Source organism: Electrona antarctica, assembly GCF_951216825.1.
Source record: "Electrona antarctica genome assembly, chromosome: 6".
NCBI lineage: Eukaryota > Metazoa > Chordata > Actinopteri > Myctophiformes > Myctophidae > Electrona > Electrona antarctica.
In genome coordinates, this window is record NC_136811.1 from 32,399,140 (window position 1) to 32,421,517 (window position 22,378).

Here is a 22,378-nt window from a genome sequence, read left to right on the forward strand (position 1 = left end):
GTGTCGCGCTACGAGCTTGTAGGTCTGCTATTTTTGAAAAATCGTGAAAATGTGGCACAAATCTTTGAATATATATTCTTTCAGAGCGAACGTTTTTAACTCAAATCTTTGCTTCTGGGGGGTCCCTGGAACAACATATTTTCAGATGGGGGTCGGTGGCCAAATACATATATTTTTGGGGGTCCTTGACCTGAAACCACTGATATAGAAACATGAGGTTTTTTCAGATAACTGTCAGCATTTAGAAGGCATGAATTGTAGAATCGTCCTCGGGTCTAAATGGTTAATGCAAAATAATTTGCATCAGTAGCATTTCAATTAGGTGGTAAACTTGCTCATTTACCTACATCTAAAAGTGTCCCATTCTTCGTACGCACTAAGCTAATAGTGCTCTTAGGCCCAAGGTGGTTATTGTATGTCAACTGTATAGATGTGAAATAGGGCAGCACTGAGCTTCTCCACCAAATGTTTCCTTGACAAAAAAAGGTTGAAAATCAATTCAAACATGAGGGTTCAGGTACAGGGTACAGATACGGTTCTTAGTTTACACTGTTCAATAAATAATCATTAGATAAGGTGGGTTCCATGACTCCCAAGAAGGCATAATCTCTTTGCAAAGATAAATAAGGTCAAAGAGAAACCTATGCTCACCAGATGTAAAACAGGGCAATATCTACACTGTATACCGATGGAAAACGTGCATGTGCAAAAGAAGTAAAGAGTTTCGTAGGCAGTATATTATAGCTTCATCATTTCCTGGCAAACATGCACCTGGTTCATATGAGTTCACACCATCAAAAACACACTCCTCGCAGAGGTCTTGTCTGAATTATTTGTTCAATTATTTGTATTTGTTGTAGGAGTTCTGTTTGTTTGCGGTGGTGGGGTTGGTCTCAGACTTCTTCCTTCAGATGTTCTTCTTCACAACAGTGCTGTCTATAGACATCCGACGCATGGAGGTAAGACCACGTTCACATTCTCTCTCCTTTGAACTCTCATATGTAGGGCAAACCGCGGTGATGTACTTACCTCACCACATTGTTCGCCAGATTAAGTCTTTCTACAAAATGCACTTTCCTCACTTAAAAGTTCTTAACTCTCCTTGTTCTTTATGCTTGTCACACATTGGGTTCATCTACTGTAGCAGTATTTAGCTGCATTGTTAAAACCGGTTTAGGGATATGAAGTGGGCAGCCAGTGGGAGAAAGCTTTCTTGGGGGCTCTGAAGCCCAAATGTGGTGGTATCTGACACAATCTAACGCTACTATTCCATCATTTACACTGATTATCCAACTGTAAACGTGCGTTTTTAACCCACACAGACTGTACATACCTATAATTGCGCAGTCAATTGTCAGACCTAGCAGACCTATACTATAAATCAGGCTTCATTGACAAAATTAACAAAACAAATTTGGTATATCCCTTGGACCCAAATGTACACAAATACATTGTGAATTAACTACTTAAGCACAATTTGATGAAAATAGCAGATCTACAAGTAAAGCTTTGTTGAAGCTTTGTTTCCATTTCTTTAAAATTGTTCAAAACTAAAATACTGGTGTCCCACTGTTTGAGAAACTCTGCTGCATCCTACTATAAATGCACCACGTTTCTGTGTGTATGTCTGTGTGTGTGTGTGTGTACGATTTGTAATGCACGTAACTCGAGAACCGTTTTCTCCACCGACTTCAAATTCGACACACGTGTTCCACCCCCCTTTCATCCAAATCTCACGCAAATCGGTACACATGATCTCTGTAGTCATGTGATCAAGACGAGTCTGTTGGATTTCTCAGATACTACACTGATTGGCTAAGATTGCCTTCCAAAGTTTTCAGGAGTGGCCCGTTTTGTACAAAATGCTGCTCATCCAGAATTCCATCCTCAGAGATGCTATGAGTGATCTGGCTCTGCATTTCCTCAACAAAATGAAGAAAATTGTTGCAAAAAACAAACAAACAAAAAAAACATGTTTATATTACTCCTAAACATTTTGCCAAACATCACACACACTCCTATCCTCTTGGTGGAGACCTGTGCCCAGAAGGGCACAGGTCACCTGTAAACCTGTGATGTGACAATAAATGTGTTATAGCCCCCAGCTAATCCCCGGCACCGTTAACCTGGTCGATGCCAAACTTTGCACACACACTTCCTGGATGCCAACGATGAACCTCTGCCCCACATTTTCCAGAACGGCCTGTTATAGCGCCACCATGAGGCCGATGTTGGCAAAACACATTTCTGTAAATCGCAAATCGGTACACATGATCTCTGTAGTCATGTGATCAAGACGAGTCTGAATCTGATTTCTCAGATTCTACGATTGGCTAAGATTGCCTTCCAAATTTTTCAGGACTGGCCCGTTTTGTACAAAATGCTGCAGTGCAAATCATGGACTCGGGCCCGAGTGCAGTGAAACTGCACGCCTATTCCCACTAATATGAGGAAGCAATGCCACTTGACAATTTTCAAATCAGCCTCATGGTGGCGCTATAACAGGCCAAGTCACGTTTTTACATGCCCCGATCTGCATAAAACCAAGGATCTGCCCTGCATTTTTCAATTCTGCCTTTTCGAGCGCCACCAGGAGGCCCATTTATGTGCATTAGTCCTTCAGATTGTATCCAAATATGAAAGGGCACAGGTCATGACGAGATGAGGGCATAAATAAAATGTTTATACCTTCCAACATTCATCTGTCCTTTTCCCTTTTTAGTTTCCACACTAAACAGCTGTAGACTGATGATGATGATTGCTTGAATACCTATGTTTGTTTGTTTGTTTGGAAAGAAATGCAGTTTGACGTTAGTCCGTCAGACAGTAAGTATTATTATTGGGGCCTCAATGTCTATATGTCCGTCTGTCCCACTCAGCTGGCTGACCTGAACCGCCGTCTTCCGGCTGAGGCGGGCCTCCCTCCTCCAAAGCCTGGACCACTGCGTATGAGGGAGGTTCCCCCTCCACCACGTCCCTCCCCCCACACCATCACCCTGCAGGCACCGGCCTTCAGGAATCTGCGGCTTCCCAAACGGCTGCGTGTCATCTACTTCCTGGCCCGCACGCGCCTGGCTCAGCGCATCATCATGGTAAGATTGAGAAGGGACCATTGTAGATGGAAAGGAGTTGTTCTTTTTTTTTAATGTATTTTTATTGAGGCTCTGAAAAGCTGAACAATCGCAATTCAATGTATATAGAACCACACATTTTTCTTTTTTAAACACAACATAGGAAAACAACCACAATACGGACATTACAATGCACAGACAAAAAACAAAATACAAATAAAAAAAAAAAAACGAGTACACAAGTCTTGACATGATTGTACATTACAGGTCACCAGAGTCTTTGTTATTCACTACCGTTCAATAAGGTACATTGAAGCGCAGTCTAGAAGGGTATCTGTATCTAAGACTGGTTCCCATACCTTCGTGAATCCTTCCATGTTATTGCGGAGGAGATAAGTCAGTTTCTCCAGTGTAGGAATGTCTCTATGAATCCAAAGCTTGAGTATAGTCTTTCTCGCTATGTATAAGAGTATTCCAACCAATTTGGCGTTGTGTCTGGTCCTTGCACTGGATACCTTAGCTGCTAGTACACACTGGAGAGGTGACAAGTTCAAATTATATCCAATCAAGGTGTCCAGCTCATTCTTCACCTCATTCCAAAACACCTGTATCTTTGTACATTTCCAAAGCATATGTGCATATGTACCAACTTCTGTGTCACATTTATTACAGTTAGGAGAGCTGAGACCAAGCTTGCTTCTCAGTAGAGGTGTATAATGGAGTCTGTGTAAAATGTTGAATTGTCTTTTTCTATCATTATTGCAACTCAAAATAGTAAGTGTATTTCCTATAATTGTTGTCTAAGTATTGTCTTCTATCTGACATTCCAAGTCAATCTGCCACTGCCTTCGAATATGATCAGTGGAGTGGTTTGAACTTACATCAAAGCATTCATACAGATAGGAAATAAATCTTTCTGGCACAGGTTGTGTAAGAATATTTTCTAGGAAGGATGTCCTAGGGGCTTGCATGTTCTTTGTTACATAATGTAAAGATCTAAAGAAATGTGACTGTTGTAATAAATATTTATTCCTTAGATTCTCAAATGACTCCATTATGCCTCTGTTATATAGTTTAGCAAGCTGGTCCAGTCCCTTATCATGCCAAACCCTGAATACTGGGTCCTGACATGAGGGAAGAAAATCTGGGTTCTTCCATATAGGAGCCAAAGGTGAAAAATGGACTTTGATGTCATTCCAGGTGTTCAGTGTATTTAAGACAATGCAATTCTCCTCAACCTCCAATTTAGCTTTGTTATGATTCACAAAGGGGCAGACCTTAAGTGTCAACATACCACAGTTTTGAGATTCAATATCGATCCATGTGTTTATGTTGTCTGGATTCATATATGTACCGCATTTGTGCTGCCCAGTAGTAAAAACGTAAGTTCGGAACCCCCAATCCACCCTCATCCTTGTGTCTTTGAAGCTTACTTATTTTCATTCTAGGCCTTTTACCCTGCCACAGAAATTGTGTAAATATTTTATCCAGATCAGAGAAAAAGCAGTTGGGGATTGAATTTGGCAACATCTGTAGAGGGTACAACAGCCTAGGCAGGATATTCATTTTGAGCACACTTATCCTACCTAGCCATGACACAGGTAGAGTTCCCCACCTCTGTAAGTCTTCCTTAATGCGCAATGTGATTGGTCTAAGATTAAGCTTAAACACTTTTCTGAGAGAGGGACAAATTCTTATTCCAAGATATGTTATACCCCTAGGTGACCAGTGAAAAGGAAATCTGTGAGGTGGAGCAGAGCCCGCCAGGGCCCCAATAGGCATGGCCTCAGTTTTTGTTAGGTTCACCTTAAAGCCTGATACATTACCACTACTGCCCTATTGCCCTCACATCCGTCTAACCATCTTTACCACAACGTCAGCAATACAAAGGAAATGGTAGAAACCTCAACACCCCATTGTCGTCAATGACCAAACAGTTGGAAGTAGTCGACACTCGACAGTTTCAAATACCTCCTGAGAGACCTTGGACAATACACTCAGTTTTGGGTATGATGACATGTAAAGTGCTATGGAAAGGAATTTCCCCTTTCAGGATAATAAATAAATGGCAGTGATGCCTCAGAATGTTGCAAAAGAGGTTTCAGACCTCAGCAGTAATTATGTAAATAATTAGTGGCCACTAATTAGTGGCATTTAGGTAAATGTGTCTGAAAACTAAACCATCTTATTATTTTGCTCTTAGGTCGGTACAGTGATTTGGATCGGTATTCTGGTGTACACCGACCCGGCTGGCCTTCGTACCTACTTAGCCGCTCAGGTGTCAGAGCAAAGCCCCCACGGAGACTCAGTGGGCGGTGGGCTACCACCTCACCTGGGGGTGGCAGCCGTCTTCCCCAGAGATCCAACGAGCACCCTCAGCGTCCTCCCTGCTCCCGAGCCCACCCCTCTACCTGAGAACCAGTCCCAGGGTTACCACGGCCCTGCCAGGGCGGATCCTCACCCCCAGGTCCCGCCTTCTGTGCCCCAAATCAGCTGGGGGCCAGAGGATGAGGAGGGCTGGAGGAGGCTGTCTTTCAGACACTGGCCTTCACTCTTCAGCTACTACAACATCACATTGGCCAAGAGGTACTGTGAGGGCTGCAAGGCAGGACATCTTGTTCTTTGTCCTCCAACCTCAGTGACGGACTTAAAATTACTACCCACTTTCACAAAATGATCACGGTTGGAAAGTGACAGACAAGTCGTCTCTTTTTATTTGTCGCTCATTTAGGGCGGTGTGACTGTTGTTGGCAAATTGTGGCTATTTCTGCAATAGGATTTAATTTAGCATTGCATGATATTTTGTTTCTCCCCCCCGCCCCCCAAATACATATATTTGTGTATGTTATCTACCAGAATATGGTAGTTTTAATAAGTAATGTGGTGCTGCAGTGTCATAATGCGTTTGCTGTATTGTATGTGTTTTCAGATACATCAGCATCCTCCCTGTCATTCCTGTTACGCTCCACCTCAGCCCGCAGGAGGCCATCGAGATGCGTCACCCTCAGGACACCAGACACCCCCCTCCTACCATCCCCAAGGTCCCTGCGGACCTACAGACTGTCCCTGCGGACCTCACCCTTTACAAGTTAGTACTGGAACACTGCACCCCTGCTGAAGGACACTAGTTCACGCCTAGATAATGGCATTTTGATTTTTATTAAGGATCCCCATTAGCTCGTGCCATAGCAACCAGCTAGTCTTCTTGGGGTTCACATTAAAAAAAAAAATACAAATTGGAAACTAACAAATAAAAATAGCTGAAAAAGGCGATTTAAAAGCTATATGAAACATCGTCATATTTGTCAGGTGAAACAAAAGCTGTCTCCGCCATTGTTTGCGTTCGTTTCTGATGTTCTGTTCGTGGTTCAGTCACTGTGTTTTGTCGTGGCTTTCCTGCTGTCCAATTAGCTCATAATATTAGCAGCTATTACTTGTCAGTAGCTTCGAGCTGTGGCGGCGTTGCATGCATAACTGTGTGGTGAGGGGCAGGGCTTAGGAGGCAGCCAGTCATGACTAAGTTGCTACTACGACTAGGTCGATACTACGTGATTGGCTACAGGCGTGGTGCAGACTCCCATTGGCTTAGGCGGCGTTTCAGCAGACTACCATTGGCTTAGGCGGCATGGGGTCGACTCCCATTGATGACTAAGGAGCTTTCATTAGTCAGGTTTCACCTGAAAAAAAGCAAAGTAAACAAAAAGGCAAAAACACTTCACAGTGTCAAATGCAATGCAATTTTAGATTATTTGTCTGGGCCAGAGAAACAGCCCCTCAATGTCGTTTCTGAGATACAGGGCTTTGAATGCAGGGCTTAGAATGGAAGTAGATGCGCGCGGATTTTCAAATGCATGATGCATGATGTTGTTAGCGATCGGTGGCTAACGATACAATCGGATCAAAACATGGATTAAAGAATGTAAACCCTGGAACACGAGAGTCTCGTGTTTGGCGGGCTAGGGTACTAATTTAACCCTCCGTGTTCCTCGTTTCTGGCGGGCTCCGTGTTAAGAGTGTTCACTACTTGCACCGGAGTGTAATCAGTCCCCCCCCCGTCCCCCCCCCCCCCCCACACACACACACACAAACTCCCGGCTGTCCTTAATTAGCATAAAGCTAAGCGAATTTCTGTTCAAGGCCAAGGTCGGTCAATTTTCCCTACACTGTGTGCATGCATGAACTTAGAGCCGCACTCCTTGGAACCAAACAGTTCAATAAAGGAGTGCCAGTGTGTTGTCACAGCATTCTAGTGTACTCTGCTAGTGGGCTGATGGTTGTCTTATCTCAACTAAAGAAATAATTAGTACAAGGACAAAAGGGATCAACTGTCTGTTATCTAGTCCTTTTAACAATACTGTCTCTCATCATTGGGAGTCGCCCACTGACTCACTAACCTGATGTGATTGGTTGACAGGTTGCTCGTAAGATACAAATAGTTTGTGATATCATGTCAAGGCTGATGTTTTATTCTGTGGTCTCTGGAAACTGGTCTGTGGAAACTGGAGCAACTGTCAGAAACTTGTTCCCGAAAGCCCCAGCGGTAGCATCTTTGTTTTCTGTGCTTTCTCTTAGCTTCATGGTGGTATGTGTTGAGTTTATGACCCAATTTAAATTCTACTTGAGGTTGGGTTAATTCTTTCCAGTTTTCAGGCTGTTGTGAATATTGGGCATATAGCTACAACAGCCAATTCTACATATCAAGATCATTGCGTGTGTGGTTGTAAGGTGTCATAAAACTATCTTTTTATGTGCAGTCATGAGACACACCCGTTGTCATTTAAGGTATTTATAATTGTTAAAATGTATTGTGGTTGAGTCTTCATTGCTCTCACTCCTGTGTACTGATGGATTGACTAGTAGGAGGCCTGCTCCATTCGCTTCATTGCTCTTGTCCAACTCATGTAATGGTTGTTACTGTAGCTGGCGTTGGATTAGGATCATGGCCAACATAACAGGGAACTGTCAACAGTGACCCTGACCGGCATGCTGTGTTGGAGATGACGCCCAGATAGAAGGCCATCGTGATAGCGGTTAACACATGCATGGTAAAAAGAGAGAGCAGTGCACGCACACATCCAAATTATTTTCAGCCAAGGCTTCCTAAAAGAGAACTTGAAGCAATAGATGGTCAAATATACAGTATATCTAAAGACAAGGCGGCGATCCGAGCACTCAAAAAGTAAAAAATGAGAGGGTGGATAAAAAATGATGTACTTTATTTATAAAAGTTAAAAGAGGCCGACATGTTTCGACTAAAACAGAGTCTTCATCAAGTATCATACTTGCCCTGATGAAGACTCTGTTTGAGTCGAAACATGTCGGCCTCTTTTAACTTTTATAAATAAAGTACATATTTTTTTTTATCCACCCTCTCCTCATTTTTTACTTTTTAAGTGCTCAGATCGTGGCCTTGTATTTAGTATTCCAGTCCCATTGATCTTTGAAACACCAGCCTACTTTTCATTATTATGTTTTGCATCTCCATCGAGCACCTGGTTGATTTGCTTTTTTTCGCTATACAGTATATCTGCTGACGGGATTCATGGAATTGTTGTTGCTATCATAATTATGCTGATGTATTTAGGAATAATGGAGTCCACTCCACACATTCAGACTCTCAGAAATCTCTCAAAAGTGCAAAGCTCAGCTTCTTTGCCCAGTCCTCAGGTCAAGCTGTAAACAGTTAAATGCAGCCCTCTATGTTGTTGCGAATTGTAATTCCTAGCAACTGCAATGGCTTTGTACCATTGTATTCCCACGTCTTTCCATGCTGAGAAGCAATGTGATATCTTGGCTCAGAGGCTCCTATCTCAATCTCAAAAATGATGTGCTATGTAGGACGTTATGTGCTATGTGCTGCACTGCGTGCCATGTGCAGGCCATGTGTGTACAAAACATTCCCAAGGGTATAGCTTTATGAGCACATAACTATGAATTAAAACTGAGAATGTGAGTCTTTCTCTCTGCCTTGAGAAATCCAGACACTTTTATGGGTGGTATCTTCAGACAGAACAGGTCACACTGGTATAACGGGTGCCCTTGTCACGGCAACTCAGCATTTCACACCACAGGTGACCCGTGGCCATAGGGGGTTGTAGTTCCTCTGGTCAGCACTAGATGGAGCTGATGGCTCTCTCTGCATGCTTGGTACATGCTTGTACATGTGGCTTTCAGTGCAGATTTTAATAGGTTATGTCATGCCTCTCCCATGTGCACCGGCTGGAACATGGAAGGCACAGGTTTGTTCTGCAGGGATGTGGATACGAAGCACGGGTGTTTGTGCTTTCTATCTGATGGCTACACAATTCAATTCTCAGTGTTAATTTATCCATTTGTAACTCTTGAGTTTACAAATGTTACCGATTGTACCCGTGTCCTGTAACAAGTTCCTACTAGTCCACTTTGCGCACGAGTGGCTTTAATACTTGATTCCAATGATCTGTCATTTCATCGTATGCTCCATTGTTGGCTTCCTTCTGTCTCATAAGACAATGGGAGTATGCACCAGGGATTAGTCTGTTGTTGGGTTACAGTGCTTGCTGTGGCTGAACAGTCCGATGCTTGAGCGGCAGTCTCTGTTGCAAATGTACTGTGGGTGCTGATGCCGCCTGCCTTTTGACGTCTGACCTCTTCCCTCTTCTCCCAGAGGTTCCTCTCTCCTTTTCTCGCACGGTGACATTAAACATCTTCTCTTATCTGTCTGTGTTTCCTGAAAGCAGAGTGTTGTTTTTGGCTTTTTTTATTAATGTGATTTTTGTTTCTCCTCTCTCCTTCCTCATCAGAGTGGCAGCCCTGGGCCTTGCAGCAGGGGTTCTGCTGGTTTTACTACTGTTCTTTTTATACCGCATTCTTTGCCCACGCAACTATGGTCAGAATGGCGTGCCACACGGGCGCCGGCGCCGTGGAGACCTGCCCTGTGATGACTACGGCTACTCCCCTCCTGTCAGCGAGATCTCACCTCTACTGCTCAGAGGCCACAGCATGGTGAGACCAGACACACACACACACACACACACACACACGCGCGCGCACACACACACACACACACACACACACACACACACACACACACACACACACACACACACACACACACACACACACACACACACACACACACTGTACATCCTTGCTCTTTAATATTATCAGAGTTTCTAAGTGTAGATGTCAACACACATGTGTGTCTTGGATCAACTGCCACATTGAACAATGCAAACAAATAGTACATTACAAATAATACCGTTCTACTTTGCATGTGATTACATGTGCAAATGCCACATATACTTATGGATCATCAACAAATGGGCTCTATGAAGCATCCAGTGCCTTCCTCTAGGACACTGACTTGCATTAACCCATTTTGGGCGGGAACCCCTTTTGGTGTTTTAAACATTATGTTATAATTTAGCTATTGAAAAATAGCAGATCTACAAGCTCATAGCGAGCTTGTAGGTCTGCTATTTTTGAAAAATCGTGAAAATATTTATTTCAGAAAACTGGAGGATTTAGAAGGTTTTCTTTTTAAATTGAGGTCAGGCCAGAATGGGTTAAGGCCTCCACGTTTGTGTGCTGCAGTTGAGAAATCTGCTTCTTTATTAATGACAACCGTTTTCAATAGAATTAGTAATTAAAGACCACTTGGGGTTTTAACCCATTTTGGGCGGGAACCTGTTTTGGTGTTAGCATTATGTTATGCTTTAGCTATTGAAAAATAGCAGATCTACAAGCTCATAGCGCGCCACCGAGTGGCGCACTACGAGCTTGCAGGTCTGCTATTTTTGAAAAATCGAAGAACGACTGACATAGAAACAAAGCTTTTTCAGAAGACTGTCAGGATGTAGAAGACATTTTTAGAATCTGATCTCAGGTCAAAATGGGTTAAATGAGGAGTCATTTGTTTCTCCCAACAGGACATTGAATGTCTGGCAAGTGATGGTATGCTGCTGGCCAGCTGTTGTCTGGCAGGACAGATCAGGGTGTGGGACGCACAGACTGGTGACTGTCTCACTGTCATTCCCAAGCATGGGTAAGATGCTAATACTACTTAATCGTTTCTTTATAGAAAATACCCTGAAAAACAAATAAAACACATGTATGATTCTCTAATCATAAGACAAGACACAGAGTAAATGTATTGTAAAATGATGAAGCTGCACTATACAAGAAACCAATTTTTTTTAGGGGAAAGACGTATGGACAAGGACACACACACACACACACACACACACCTTGCCCACCTTTTGCTGAAGTAAAAACAAATGATGCTGGAATACAGGGCACAATGAAACGCGTTACCTGATAGATTATGGATTATAGCTTTTTATAGGCTATATATTAATCATTGAGGGCATTACTCACGTCTTTTTAATTATGAGGCCACCATGAATGCTCAGATGTTATGCTTTAGTATAACATCTGAGTGTACGTACGCATCATGAATGAGACCCAATGTGCTTTACAGAGGAGGAGAAAGAGGATATACTTTTAAAAGGTAATTTAAATCAGCAAAAAAATGACCTGCTTTTTTAAATAACATTGTATACTTTTTTTGTGAAACACTTTGACATTTTGTCAGCTAACAATAAATCCAACGCTCTGAGAAAAGCTCTGGTCTCTGTGACTGCTCCAGGGCCCTCAGGCACTGTGCCCGGCAATCACTAACCAGACAGACCGTTCTCTGCAAAGAGAGTGAGAGAAACGAGCGTTGTGATGTCTCCCTGACAACAAACCAACACCAGTTTCTTTGTTGAATCCCATGTTTCACTCTGACATTACATTGTGTTAATCCTATCACTTTAGAATTTGGTTCTTCTGTGGGTGTTCTGGCACTTTAAAGGGTAAGACCACTTTTTGAGAGGTTTGGGTTGTTTTCTTACCTTATTATGGGCAAACTCACTCATTGACTTCCATTGTAATGGGGAAACAGCTCTCAAAGTCACTCTTTTAGCACATAAACCTACGCAACAAAAGCTGATTCTGACAGTTTATGACATCAGGAGAACTCATGCGGTTTTATTTTTAATAAAAAATGTCAATTTTGTCTTGTTTTGACTAATTTGTGTAGAAAGAAGATCCGGTAGGTATGCCTACGCCGACCGAATCACTGCTGTTCGTGTTGAGTAAAAAAATATATGATTGGACCAAAACTGTACACCCACTCCTGAAGCGTATTATTGGAATGCTGTTGAGCCACGACGGGGATGTAAACAAATGGATTTGATTGTCGTCCGCTTGTCACTAAAAACATACACAATGGACGTGTTTGAGGGAGACACTTTAGAAGAAGTGTCTGGGACTGGTGCATCTCAAACAGCGTGGAGACTTGTTTACAAATGAAACCTCGCAAGATGTCCCCGTGAGAGTTTGGGACGCCAGTCCTGGTCAGTCTAACTCTGACTAAAATAGTAACTTTATAAATCTATCTTAAAAGACACAAATAAAAGTGCATGAGTTTTCCTGATGTCATAAACTGTCAGAATCAGCTTTTGTTGCGTTGGTTTATGTGCTAAAAGAGTGACTTTGAGAGCTGTTTCCCCGTTACAATGGAAGTCAATGGACCCTATTTTTTATTTCTTAAATTGCTAATAAACAACACAATGGAGCGAAATAATTCATGGAATTAACTAGTTTGTCCAAAATAAGGTAAGAAAACAACCCAAACCTCTAAAAAAAGTGGTCTTACCCTTTAAGTATCATGGAAAAATAATGCAAAACAAAAAAACTGTGTGTAAGTGTCCGTGCAAGAGCCAAACGGATGAAAAGCACCTATAAATCACAGAACTTAGATAATTACATCATAGGAATCAGCAGACTTGTGGCAACATTTTGACATTGTGAAATGTGTCTGACACTGTCTGTCTGACTCTGCAGTGTACAAATTGTGTCTGTAACATCAATTTAGAAATGGAGGAGAATTTTGAAATGTGTCCTTATTCTATCCAACTGTCTTGTATTGCACATTTTCCACTCACTCGGATGTCATATTTTTGCCTAGTGCTGCTGTAAAAGACCTGGGCTGCGTTCGAATTCATTCACTATGCCCCATATAGTGCACTACTTTGGGGTTCCGCCATTTTGTTATAGTGTCCGAATATGTAGTGAGCATTTTTGCACCCTAATGTAGTGGACTGAAGTATCCCACAATGCACCGGGAATTGTAGGGACCATCCGATGGTCACTACAAAAACACAGCGAAGCAAATCTGCCCCATAATGCATTGCGCAAGCTCGCTCTTGAACGCACATGCACGCGTTTGCGCGCACGTGCGCTGCTTCTGCATGCGCTTATTGCGCTCCAACTCAGAAGAGGCAGAAGTTGAACCAGCGAAAGAAATCAACACAAATGTACTTTTTAAACTTTCGTTTCCCCTCTCTTTTCTTCCCTGGCGGATCTCGAAGCTACAGATCTCGGGACAAATGATCTGTGCATTTATTTGCAATTGTTTTGTTTTATTTATTTATAATAAAACAATTAATTTGCATTTGCAATAGTATTACTAATCTGATTCATTCATATCACCAGGCCCAGCGCATGACGTTAGGAGAGGAATGAGTTGCTTGCTGTAGAAGGCCTTATATTTTAATAGTTTTTGGATTAAGGTTGGTGAGGTTGTAAAGCTATGTGCTAAAGTCCAATATATATTTTGTACATGCATGTGAGACACATTAATTGTGTCTCCGAACATATGTTTTATTAATATTAATTAATTCCTGACATTAAAAAATATATGTTATCTAACATTATTTCATTGAATTGCGCTAAATACATTAAAACTTCATTATGTAGGCAGTAATTTATTGGACTGCTGTTTCTGTTAACGTCCGTATTGTAATGTGAGCAGAGCTTGTAGATCGGCTACTTTTGGTAATTCTTTTACCAAAAGTACCCGATCTACAAGCTCACAACACGGACGTCGCGTTGCTTATAGATCGGCTATTTTTGCCGTACCCCCCCCCCCCCCCCCCCCCCCCCCCCAGGATTAGCGGGGGTTCATAATCATGCTGCTGATATTTTCATATTGTCAAGGTGGTGCACTGTTTTCATATTGCTGGATAATGGATATAATATTAATGTATTGATAATAATCATAGGCCTATGTTATTTTAAAAGAATAACCTTTTTATCATCATTTCAGCAGCAGCGTTTTGACTGTTTTTTTGTAGTCATTATTTTTCATACAGTTCTTTATGAGGCGATCTGAACCCTATGGGGGATTACAATGCAAATAAAAAGTACATGAACCCGCGGACCTATATCGCCCTCTACCGATATTGACGTCAGAGTCGGTGCTCCCCATACAGGGAGTATTGTCCGAATGAATCACTATTTGAGTCCACTGAGTCTGGATCCCCGTATGGGGAGTAGGGAGTAGGGAACAACCCTAGCAATTCGAACGCAGCCCTGGTAATGAGAAGGTCACTGGTTTGCACTCCAGCCCAGCCAGTATACAAGTTGAAGTGTCCCTGGGCAAATCAATGTTTCTGTCATCGAGGTGAAGAAGAGGACTGTGTGAAGTAGTGGATTTTGAAAACAAAGATGTAAAACAGCCCCTTCAAACATTAGAAGGACAATACCAGTCACCAGAAGTAGGGACAATGAATCTAAAATGATTCAAATTTAGTTTGAGGTTCAATGGTTAAATGTATAGTTTGGCGTGTCTGATGACTATGAATATCAAATATATAAATATTGAATCAAGCATCTTAACAGTGTGGGGTCAGGGTGTACACAAAAGCACGAGTAGACTTTAAAGTGAAATACCCTTTTAAGATCTGACTGCATTCGATAGTGAGTTCCGTTGCTCTGTCTCATTGTCAGCCTGAGGCGGTGCAGCAGCGGTGGCTGCTGGGACCAGCGGGATGCTTGGGACGGCATGAGTGGTGGTGTTGATCTGGAGAGCCCTGATGGCCGTGAGCCCTCCATCTCTGGTGACGGCCTGTCGGAGGATGAGGGCTACCCACTGAGGCGTCGCGCTGCGCCTTCCAGGCCAACTCTCTTCAACGACCAGCCCGACCTCACGCCCCTCATAGACACCAACTTCACCTCCCAGCCACCCTCCCACCCCCACCCCGCCACACCGCCCAGGGAAGGCTTTGACTTCGGTGGTTTGGTGGAGCGAGCCTACATGGAGCACGAGCCCCCGTCGCCCTCCGCCTACCCTTCTCCCTCCTCCGTCTCATCTTCCCCACCCATGGGAGCTCAGCTCCACAGGAGACGCAGCTTGGGTGATGCCCCGGCGCCGCAGTGCCAGGAGAGGGCCTCTGCAGCAGTAATGCAGGCGACGCCAGACTGGGACAGCTCTGTTTGGGCTTTGGAGCTGAGGGGGAACCTGATAGCAGCTGGGAGAAGCAGTGGCAAACTGGAGGTGGGTAGAGTAACGCATTTGATGATAGGATCCAGACTAAAACCTAATGTTTTAGTCTGGAAGCCAATAGGAACTGGCTTTCCACTATAAACAAGACTGTTACATTGGTAGGCCACCAATCAGGATTATAGAATAGTATATCCGAGCAGTGGCAGGCTGCTAATGAAGTGACTGGAAAACTTTTTTTTTTTTTTTTCGAACAGCAGTCCACAGTCCACATGCCTGTTTTAAAATTTTAATAAATGTATGTTGTTTGTACAGCTCTGGGATGCAGTAGAAGGGTTATTGCGTTGCAGTAATGAAGACGGAAACTCTGGGATCACCGCTCTGGCCTTCCTCAACAACAGGTAAGGGAAACGGTACCCCACACACACACACACACACACAAACAATCAACTAGAGTAAGTTCAAGTCCTCCCACTTTTATTCACGATTGAAATATGATCTGTAATGCTGTGTAAATGTGTTTGATGGTGTCATATGAAAATACTTTTATTTTCTCATCTTCAGAATTGTAGCAGCTCGACTGAATGGGTCTCTAGATTTCTTCACCGTTGAGATGAACAAGCCTTCAGGTCTGCTGCAGTACAGAGGTGAGACTTAATAAAGATGTCTTCTACTGTACCGAATACAGTCATTTATTGTTCCTTGAAAGTATTTGAATGAACATTGGTTCTAAAGGACGATATGAAAAGATAATCATATCCTCAACTGGAACTTCTACCTTTAAAATTGTATAAAAAAATAGAGCATCCAACATTTTAGCATTATTGCTAAACGCTCACCCAAGTTTATGACTTCATGATTACCATCCGTATGACTGTTTATAAGACTTGGTTTGGTGTGTTTAATGGCTGCAATCTCAACATAACATTGTTTTACATTTTAATACCGTTAACATCTTGATATCAGGTCAACACTGTTGTTCTAAACTAGTTCCTTCTCCAGTATGTCATTACGTTTGTCATCATGTGTCATTTTGCGACTAGGGTCAGTTATTTTCTGCTTCCTACTTTTCCACTTTCTCCAGGACCCCCCAGCCGTGTCAACATGCCCCCCTCCCCCTGCTATAGTAACGAGGATATGATCAGCTGCCAGCTGACCCGCTCGGTGCAGTGCGCCCACCAGAAGCCAATCACAGTGCTGCGTGCTGCAGCGGGCAGGGTGGTCACTGGCAGCCAGGACCACACAGTCAGGGTGAGAATACCAATTTAACCACATTAACCCTGGTAGCCCTATTTTGGGCAAAGCTTCCAAAATGTACATAGGGCTTAAGTGGTTAATAAATATGTTTGGGGGAAAACACTAAATCATGTTGCAATGTATATGTTCCCGTCATAGGCGGCGGGTGGATTTTACCTTTGGGTAGGCTAGAATTGCATGGGGGGGGGGCAACTCTCGCGGCCGAGCGGAGCGAGGCCGCGCAAATTTATTTATTTATTTCCCCCAGATGGTCTAAAAATTAGTTACTTTGACCAATTTATTACCAATCTCGCACACCATTGCTCACGAAAGCAACACCATTGACCCAATTATAGACACTGCATCTAGCTTTTAATTAAAGTTCCCCGGGCATTGTTTTGGGATATTTTGGCCGATATGGGTATTCTTAAGTTTCGAGTCAGTGTGGAGATTACCCGGCGGTGTTGCTGCCCCTCCCGGCGCATGGCTCTTCACAGACGGCACAGAGACAGCAGCCACTCCGCTGAACGTGTCAGTGTTGCTGCAGTGGTGTGAACTGTGAACCGTGCGGTCACTGGTGGTGCTGCTGAGTGCTGACAGCCGAGCCGACTCGGACTCACAGCTTCTTCTTAGTTCTGAATTACTTTATCTTTGCCTTGAAAAAGACCGTAGGGCGTAGGCTATATCCATTTTGCGTTTTGCTGTTTTCCAAAACAAACCAGCGCGCGCTACTAGTCTGTTTGCTACAAAGCGACTGGAAGGAAGAGAAAAGAAAGGCTACCAAGAAAGAATAGAAAGGCTACCAAGTAGCCAATCATATGACCCGATCAGCGATCACCAGGGGGCAGCGACAACACACGCACACACAATAGCCTTCTATATAATGCTGCGCACATATATTATATATATTAAAAAAATACCCAGCAACATTTTTGGGAAGGCTAAGCCTTCCCTAGCCTTACACACCCGCCGCCTATGGTTCCCGTTTATGTGCCTGAATTACGATACATAGGCTATGATGATGGTGTAGTGCAGGGGTGCCCACACTTTTTGACTTGAGAGCTACTTTCAAAATGACCAGCTCGGCAAGATCTACCCACCAAATCAATTATTATACCATTGCTGAAAATAGTTTAAATATGTACCTGAGGGGGCTTCGGAATAGTAGAGTTTGTGTTACATTCTGTACAGTATAAGACAAATGCACTTGGAATGGGAAATAGAGGGGGAGAAATGTTTTTTTTGTTTTCTTCAATATATTTAAATGAAATACTCTTTAGGGGCATGTCATGTGATCTACCTGCACAGCCTTTGTGATCTACTGGTAGATCACGATCTACCTTTTGGGCACCCCTGGTGTAGTGTATATGTTGTACGTATGTACTGTACATATGTATCTAAGTATACGTAAGTTGAGTTGTTGGTACCAATGATTTCCTTTTCATTTATTTATAGGCCAAGGACGCAACAAACAATTGTTTATGGGGCTCCTAAAATGTTTCCCTCAAAGAAAGACAATCAGCCTCTCTTGGTATCATTAGTTATTCTTTTAATTAATCAAATTTACTTTACAAGATGTACTTTACAAGAAGGGATGTTAAGTACAGACTGCAAGAGAGAACAAACTATTAATCTTATAAACGTTTGTGTCTTGGGTTTATGTCAGGTGTATCGGCTAGAGGACTCGTGCTGTCTCTTCACTCTACAGGGCCATTCTGGAGGAATAACGGCAATCTACATAGACCAGGTCAGTGTTGGACTCAATCTGCTTGTAAAATGACTAGAATTTCGCGGGCCTTCGGCCCGCTCATCCCAGAGTTGCGTTGCCCCGCGTTGCGATACAGAAGTCCACAGATACAGAAGTCCACAGTGACACGCGTTTTATGCAGCTGTTGTGTGTTGCAGCGCGTGCGCGCGCGCGCGTGTAGTGTTGTTGTTCTTATCCATATATGCGCCTCGGTTCGTCCCGTTTGTTCCACGCCAGGTGTCGACGCAGTCGTTCGTGCGATTTGCGTGTTTGCATTATTTTAACTGTGTAGGCATACCATATTCTGAATTACCAAAAAGAGGACACATGCGCGCGTGCATGTGGATGTGGATGTGCACATGCGCGTGCACGTTGTGCACGTCGTGCATGTGCCGTGCGTGGGCGGTTGTGTTAAATTGAGATGTCAAAAGAATCTAGAGCCTAACAATAAATGCATCAAATATGCTCTATATTAGTTATGTATTTATTTAAAGCAGTGGCTCTGAAAGGTGTGATCCAGGGACCCTCATGGTTCCTTGAGGGGGTTCCAAATGGACCCATTATAGGTCTGTAACTCTGAGAGTGTAACACATGGACCCAAATGGACCCTTACAGGTCTGTAACTCTGAGAGTGTAAAAATGTAACCAAATGGAGTCTTTTATAACTGTTAACTCTGATACTGTGGAAATGGAATGAAATGGGACTGTTATGGGTCCATTTGGTTTGACTCTCAGAGTTATGGGGGTCCTTGAAATTAAAAAGTTTGAGAACCTGTATGCAATGGCTTATCTGTTGTAAAAAGAGAGACCAGCCTATTCTCCAAACCATCATATCTTATGCTTTGCTAGGTTGTACAAAATAATATTGGGTCATTATAATTTGCAGGACTCACCGCGCGCACAGCTGCCTTGTCTGTGTTGACATGACATGGGCTTGCAGGACAGAACTTGTATTTGTGACAGACACATAGTTCCTTTGCAGACAATACAATGTGCTTGTCATTGGTCAGTCAGAAAGCTGAGAAAACAGCAGGCTACTTTTTCTGCATGTCAATGATGAGATAGTTCTCCGCTGTCTGTCTATCTGCAGACAGCGGAGCAGCCAGCGAGCCTTTCTCTGATCTGCGGTCGGGACCAGTGGTAGTGGTGTGAGCGTGCAGCGCATGCAGAGTTATGAAGAATACACATTCCGGGGTTGGGGCTGAAAGTCCACCTCTCAGTGTTTTTCCACTACGAACCATTGAACGTGCATTGTAATACACATTGGTGTGAATGGTCTGTGAGCGTAGCGATACACTACAGGCGATACGTGTAAAACCCCGGACATTTGAAGGTATTTATAAAACCACCCGGACTGGCCGGACAGGCCCCCAAAAGAGGACGTATGGTAAACTGTGTATGTAATCGCGGCGCTGTCCATGCAAGTTAGAATGAGTGTGTGTGTGTGTGTGTGTGTGTGTGTGTGTGTGTGTGTGTGTGGCTGGCTGCCCTGTGGTTGGCTGCGTGGGGATCGCCATGTGAGGGGGCTAGCCAATAAGGGCCCTGTGTTGCATGTGGAGAATTGTGTAGGTTAGTGTGTGTGGTGCAGCCGAACGGGGTGGTGAGAACATGAGGGGGATGTAGCACAGCAATCGGTGACCCCTACATTAAGCTGTGTTGCTCCCAAGATGCAGTGCAAATGCGTGTTGTAAGCAACCGTAGCCAATGGGAAAACAGGATGCAGTGTTGCCAGGTCCGCGAATTGTAAGCGAGTTGTAAGTAGCGTGTTGAATGGCATATTTTCTGGGCTTGTTTTCATAGACGTGGCAACAAATTAGGCGGGGGTGTCGGTGCTTGTGGCGTGTTTGTGTTTATTATTGATATTGATGTTGTTTGTGAGTGTGGACGGGAGGCGGCTCTAGTGGCAGTGCAATGACAGTTTTTACGCGGGTGTTGTTAAATGTGGCCGTGCGGCGCGACATGAGGAGATAGCCGTGGATCGACGCGGAGGGTAAGGCTGTGTCGTGTTAGTTGTGTTGTTGCAGTGTGTGTTGCAGCGTGTTGCAGTGTGTCAGTGACGTAGTAGCTGGTGCCTTTTGTTCCTGTGCGTGCGCACAGCGTTTTGGGCACACCTTTTCAATTGTATAATAGATACTAATAATAAAATAAACATTCTTTATAAATAAACATTATTTTATAAACAGTAGTTACAAAGTGCTTTACACAAAACCGAAGAAAAAATAAACTCTCAAACCTCAACTGATTTAGCTAGTGGTGCCTGGCTAAATCATTGTGCCTGTTCACTGTATGAGTGACCCTGTCTTTTGGCTCCCAGACCATGGTACTGGCCAGTGGCGGGCAGGATGGGGCCATCTGTCTGTGGGACGTACTGACAGGCAGCAGGGTCAGCCATGTTTATGGTCATCGTGGCGATGTCACATCGCTGGTCTGCACCAACTCGTGTGTCATCAGCTCAGGACTGGACGACCTTATCTGTATCTGGGACCGCAGTACTGGAATCAAACTGTATTCCATACAACAGGTACTGATATGTGTGAATCTGTATGTGTGTGCATCTATATGCCAAGCTGTCTCAGTATTTATTTTTTATACTGAAAATGACTGGCTGTTTTTCTGCTGAAAATGAGCCAATCTGGGATGTTTTGGACCTTTTAGAAAACCTGAAAACAAGCTAAGCTAATGATGCTACCATCGCAGGTTGCTAATATTGGATCCATAGGAGACCTTAACGGGACTACCTTTTTTTGCAGAGCTTCGGTTTCGATGGGTGCTGATGGGATGCTTGTTTTACAGCGCCGGCTACTGCTAGTAGGGCAGGGTTATATAACCTCACAAAAACTATGCCTAAACCTAACCTTGTTCTGTACTACTTACTTATACATACACTTGTATGGTACAAAACACTGAAGTCCTTAAACCAGAAACCTAACCTCAGTAAAACTATGCCTAAACCTAACCTGTAAAACAAGTGCCCCCTCAGCGACCATCAACTCCCAGGCTCTGCAAAAAAGGTCCTCCCAGACCATAACAGCCATAGATATTAAAAATATAGATGCCTCATTGGCCGCTGCAGTTCATTGGAGCGACGTGTCTCCAATGAAGGCAGGAAGTCAAGCGGAAGTGCTGAAGGTTTTTTTTTAATTTATTTTTATTAACCAATCTTTATAACAGTCAGGACATACAATACATTACAAAACAAGACAAACAAAGTTATTAATACAACAATACAACATCAGAGCCATCAGAGCCTTTGGTTTTTCACAGATTTCTCTTGCACTGGTGCCATGTTTTCCCTAGAGGGCTAAGCATGTAATGTGTTAACTACACTAATGCTACCACCTAGCGGCACAGAAATAATTAACGACCCCTGAAACGACTATCAACTGTAGCCCCACTACGGATTTCAACTACTTGTAATTGTACTGTACTAGCAGCAGCGGCATCATAAGATAAATACTGCTTTCCATCTTCACTTCTCCTTCTCCCTGTGATAGGAGGTGGGCTGTGGAGCCAGCCTGGGTGTGATCTCAGAGAGTCTCCTGGTGACGGGGGGCCAGGGCTGCGTCTCTTTCTGGGACCTGAACTATGGAGACCTCATACAGACTGTATACCTGGGCCAAAGCAGTGACGGCCAGGGTGTCCGGCAGCTCGTGGTGCTTGACAACGCAGCCATTGTCTGCGACTTCGGCAGCGAGCTCAGCCTGGTCTATGTGCCCTCTGTGCTGGAGAAACTGGACTGAGGAGAACGGTAACGGTCTGAGTGATGTTTGACAAGTGGCACGTTGTCCATGTAAGCACTGGCAGTAGTGAACAGCAATGTGTGTTGACAAAATGTTTGTCTCCAATCTGTTCCATTTCCAGCACCCTGCTACTCCACAGTTAGACCATTAATCTGTTCCATTTCCAGCACCTGCTTCTCCACAGTTAGACCATTAAAACAAGAAAAGAAAGGACGCATTGTTTCGGCTTGTCACAACTGTTTGGCCTTTTTCTTCAGTGGGCACACAAGGATCT

The 22,378-nt window shown here is 43.6% G+C and overlaps 1 protein-coding gene across 2 annotated transcripts in view; it reads left to right on the forward strand.

The window, feature by feature from the left end:
* Positions 1-22,255, forward strand: part of scap (SREBF chaperone) — a 44,661-nt gene extending 22,406 nt beyond the window's left edge. For both annotated transcript variants that reach the window (XM_079502512.1, XM_079502513.1), the window contains exons 11-23: positions 861-959; positions 2,880-3,092; positions 5,275-5,657; positions 6,001-6,159; positions 9,854-10,055; positions 10,982-11,097; positions 14,889-15,435; positions 15,697-15,782; positions 15,946-16,028; positions 16,466-16,632; positions 18,284-18,364; positions 20,679-20,885; positions 21,859-22,255. In XM_079502512.1, coding sequence (XP_079358638.1) covers positions 861-959; positions 2,880-3,092; positions 5,275-5,657; positions 6,001-6,159; positions 9,854-10,055; positions 10,982-11,097; positions 14,889-15,435; positions 15,697-15,782; positions 15,946-16,028; positions 16,466-16,632; positions 18,284-18,364; positions 20,679-20,885; positions 21,859-22,104 — 2,589 coding nt within the window. In that variant the 3' untranslated portion in view covers positions 22,105-22,255. The remainder of the gene's footprint in view (positions 1-860; positions 960-2,879; positions 3,093-5,274; positions 5,658-6,000; positions 6,160-9,853; positions 10,056-10,981; positions 11,098-14,888; positions 15,436-15,696; positions 15,783-15,945; positions 16,029-16,465; positions 16,633-18,283; positions 18,365-20,678; positions 20,886-21,858) is intronic.
* Positions 22,256-22,378: the final 123 nt, after the last annotated feature.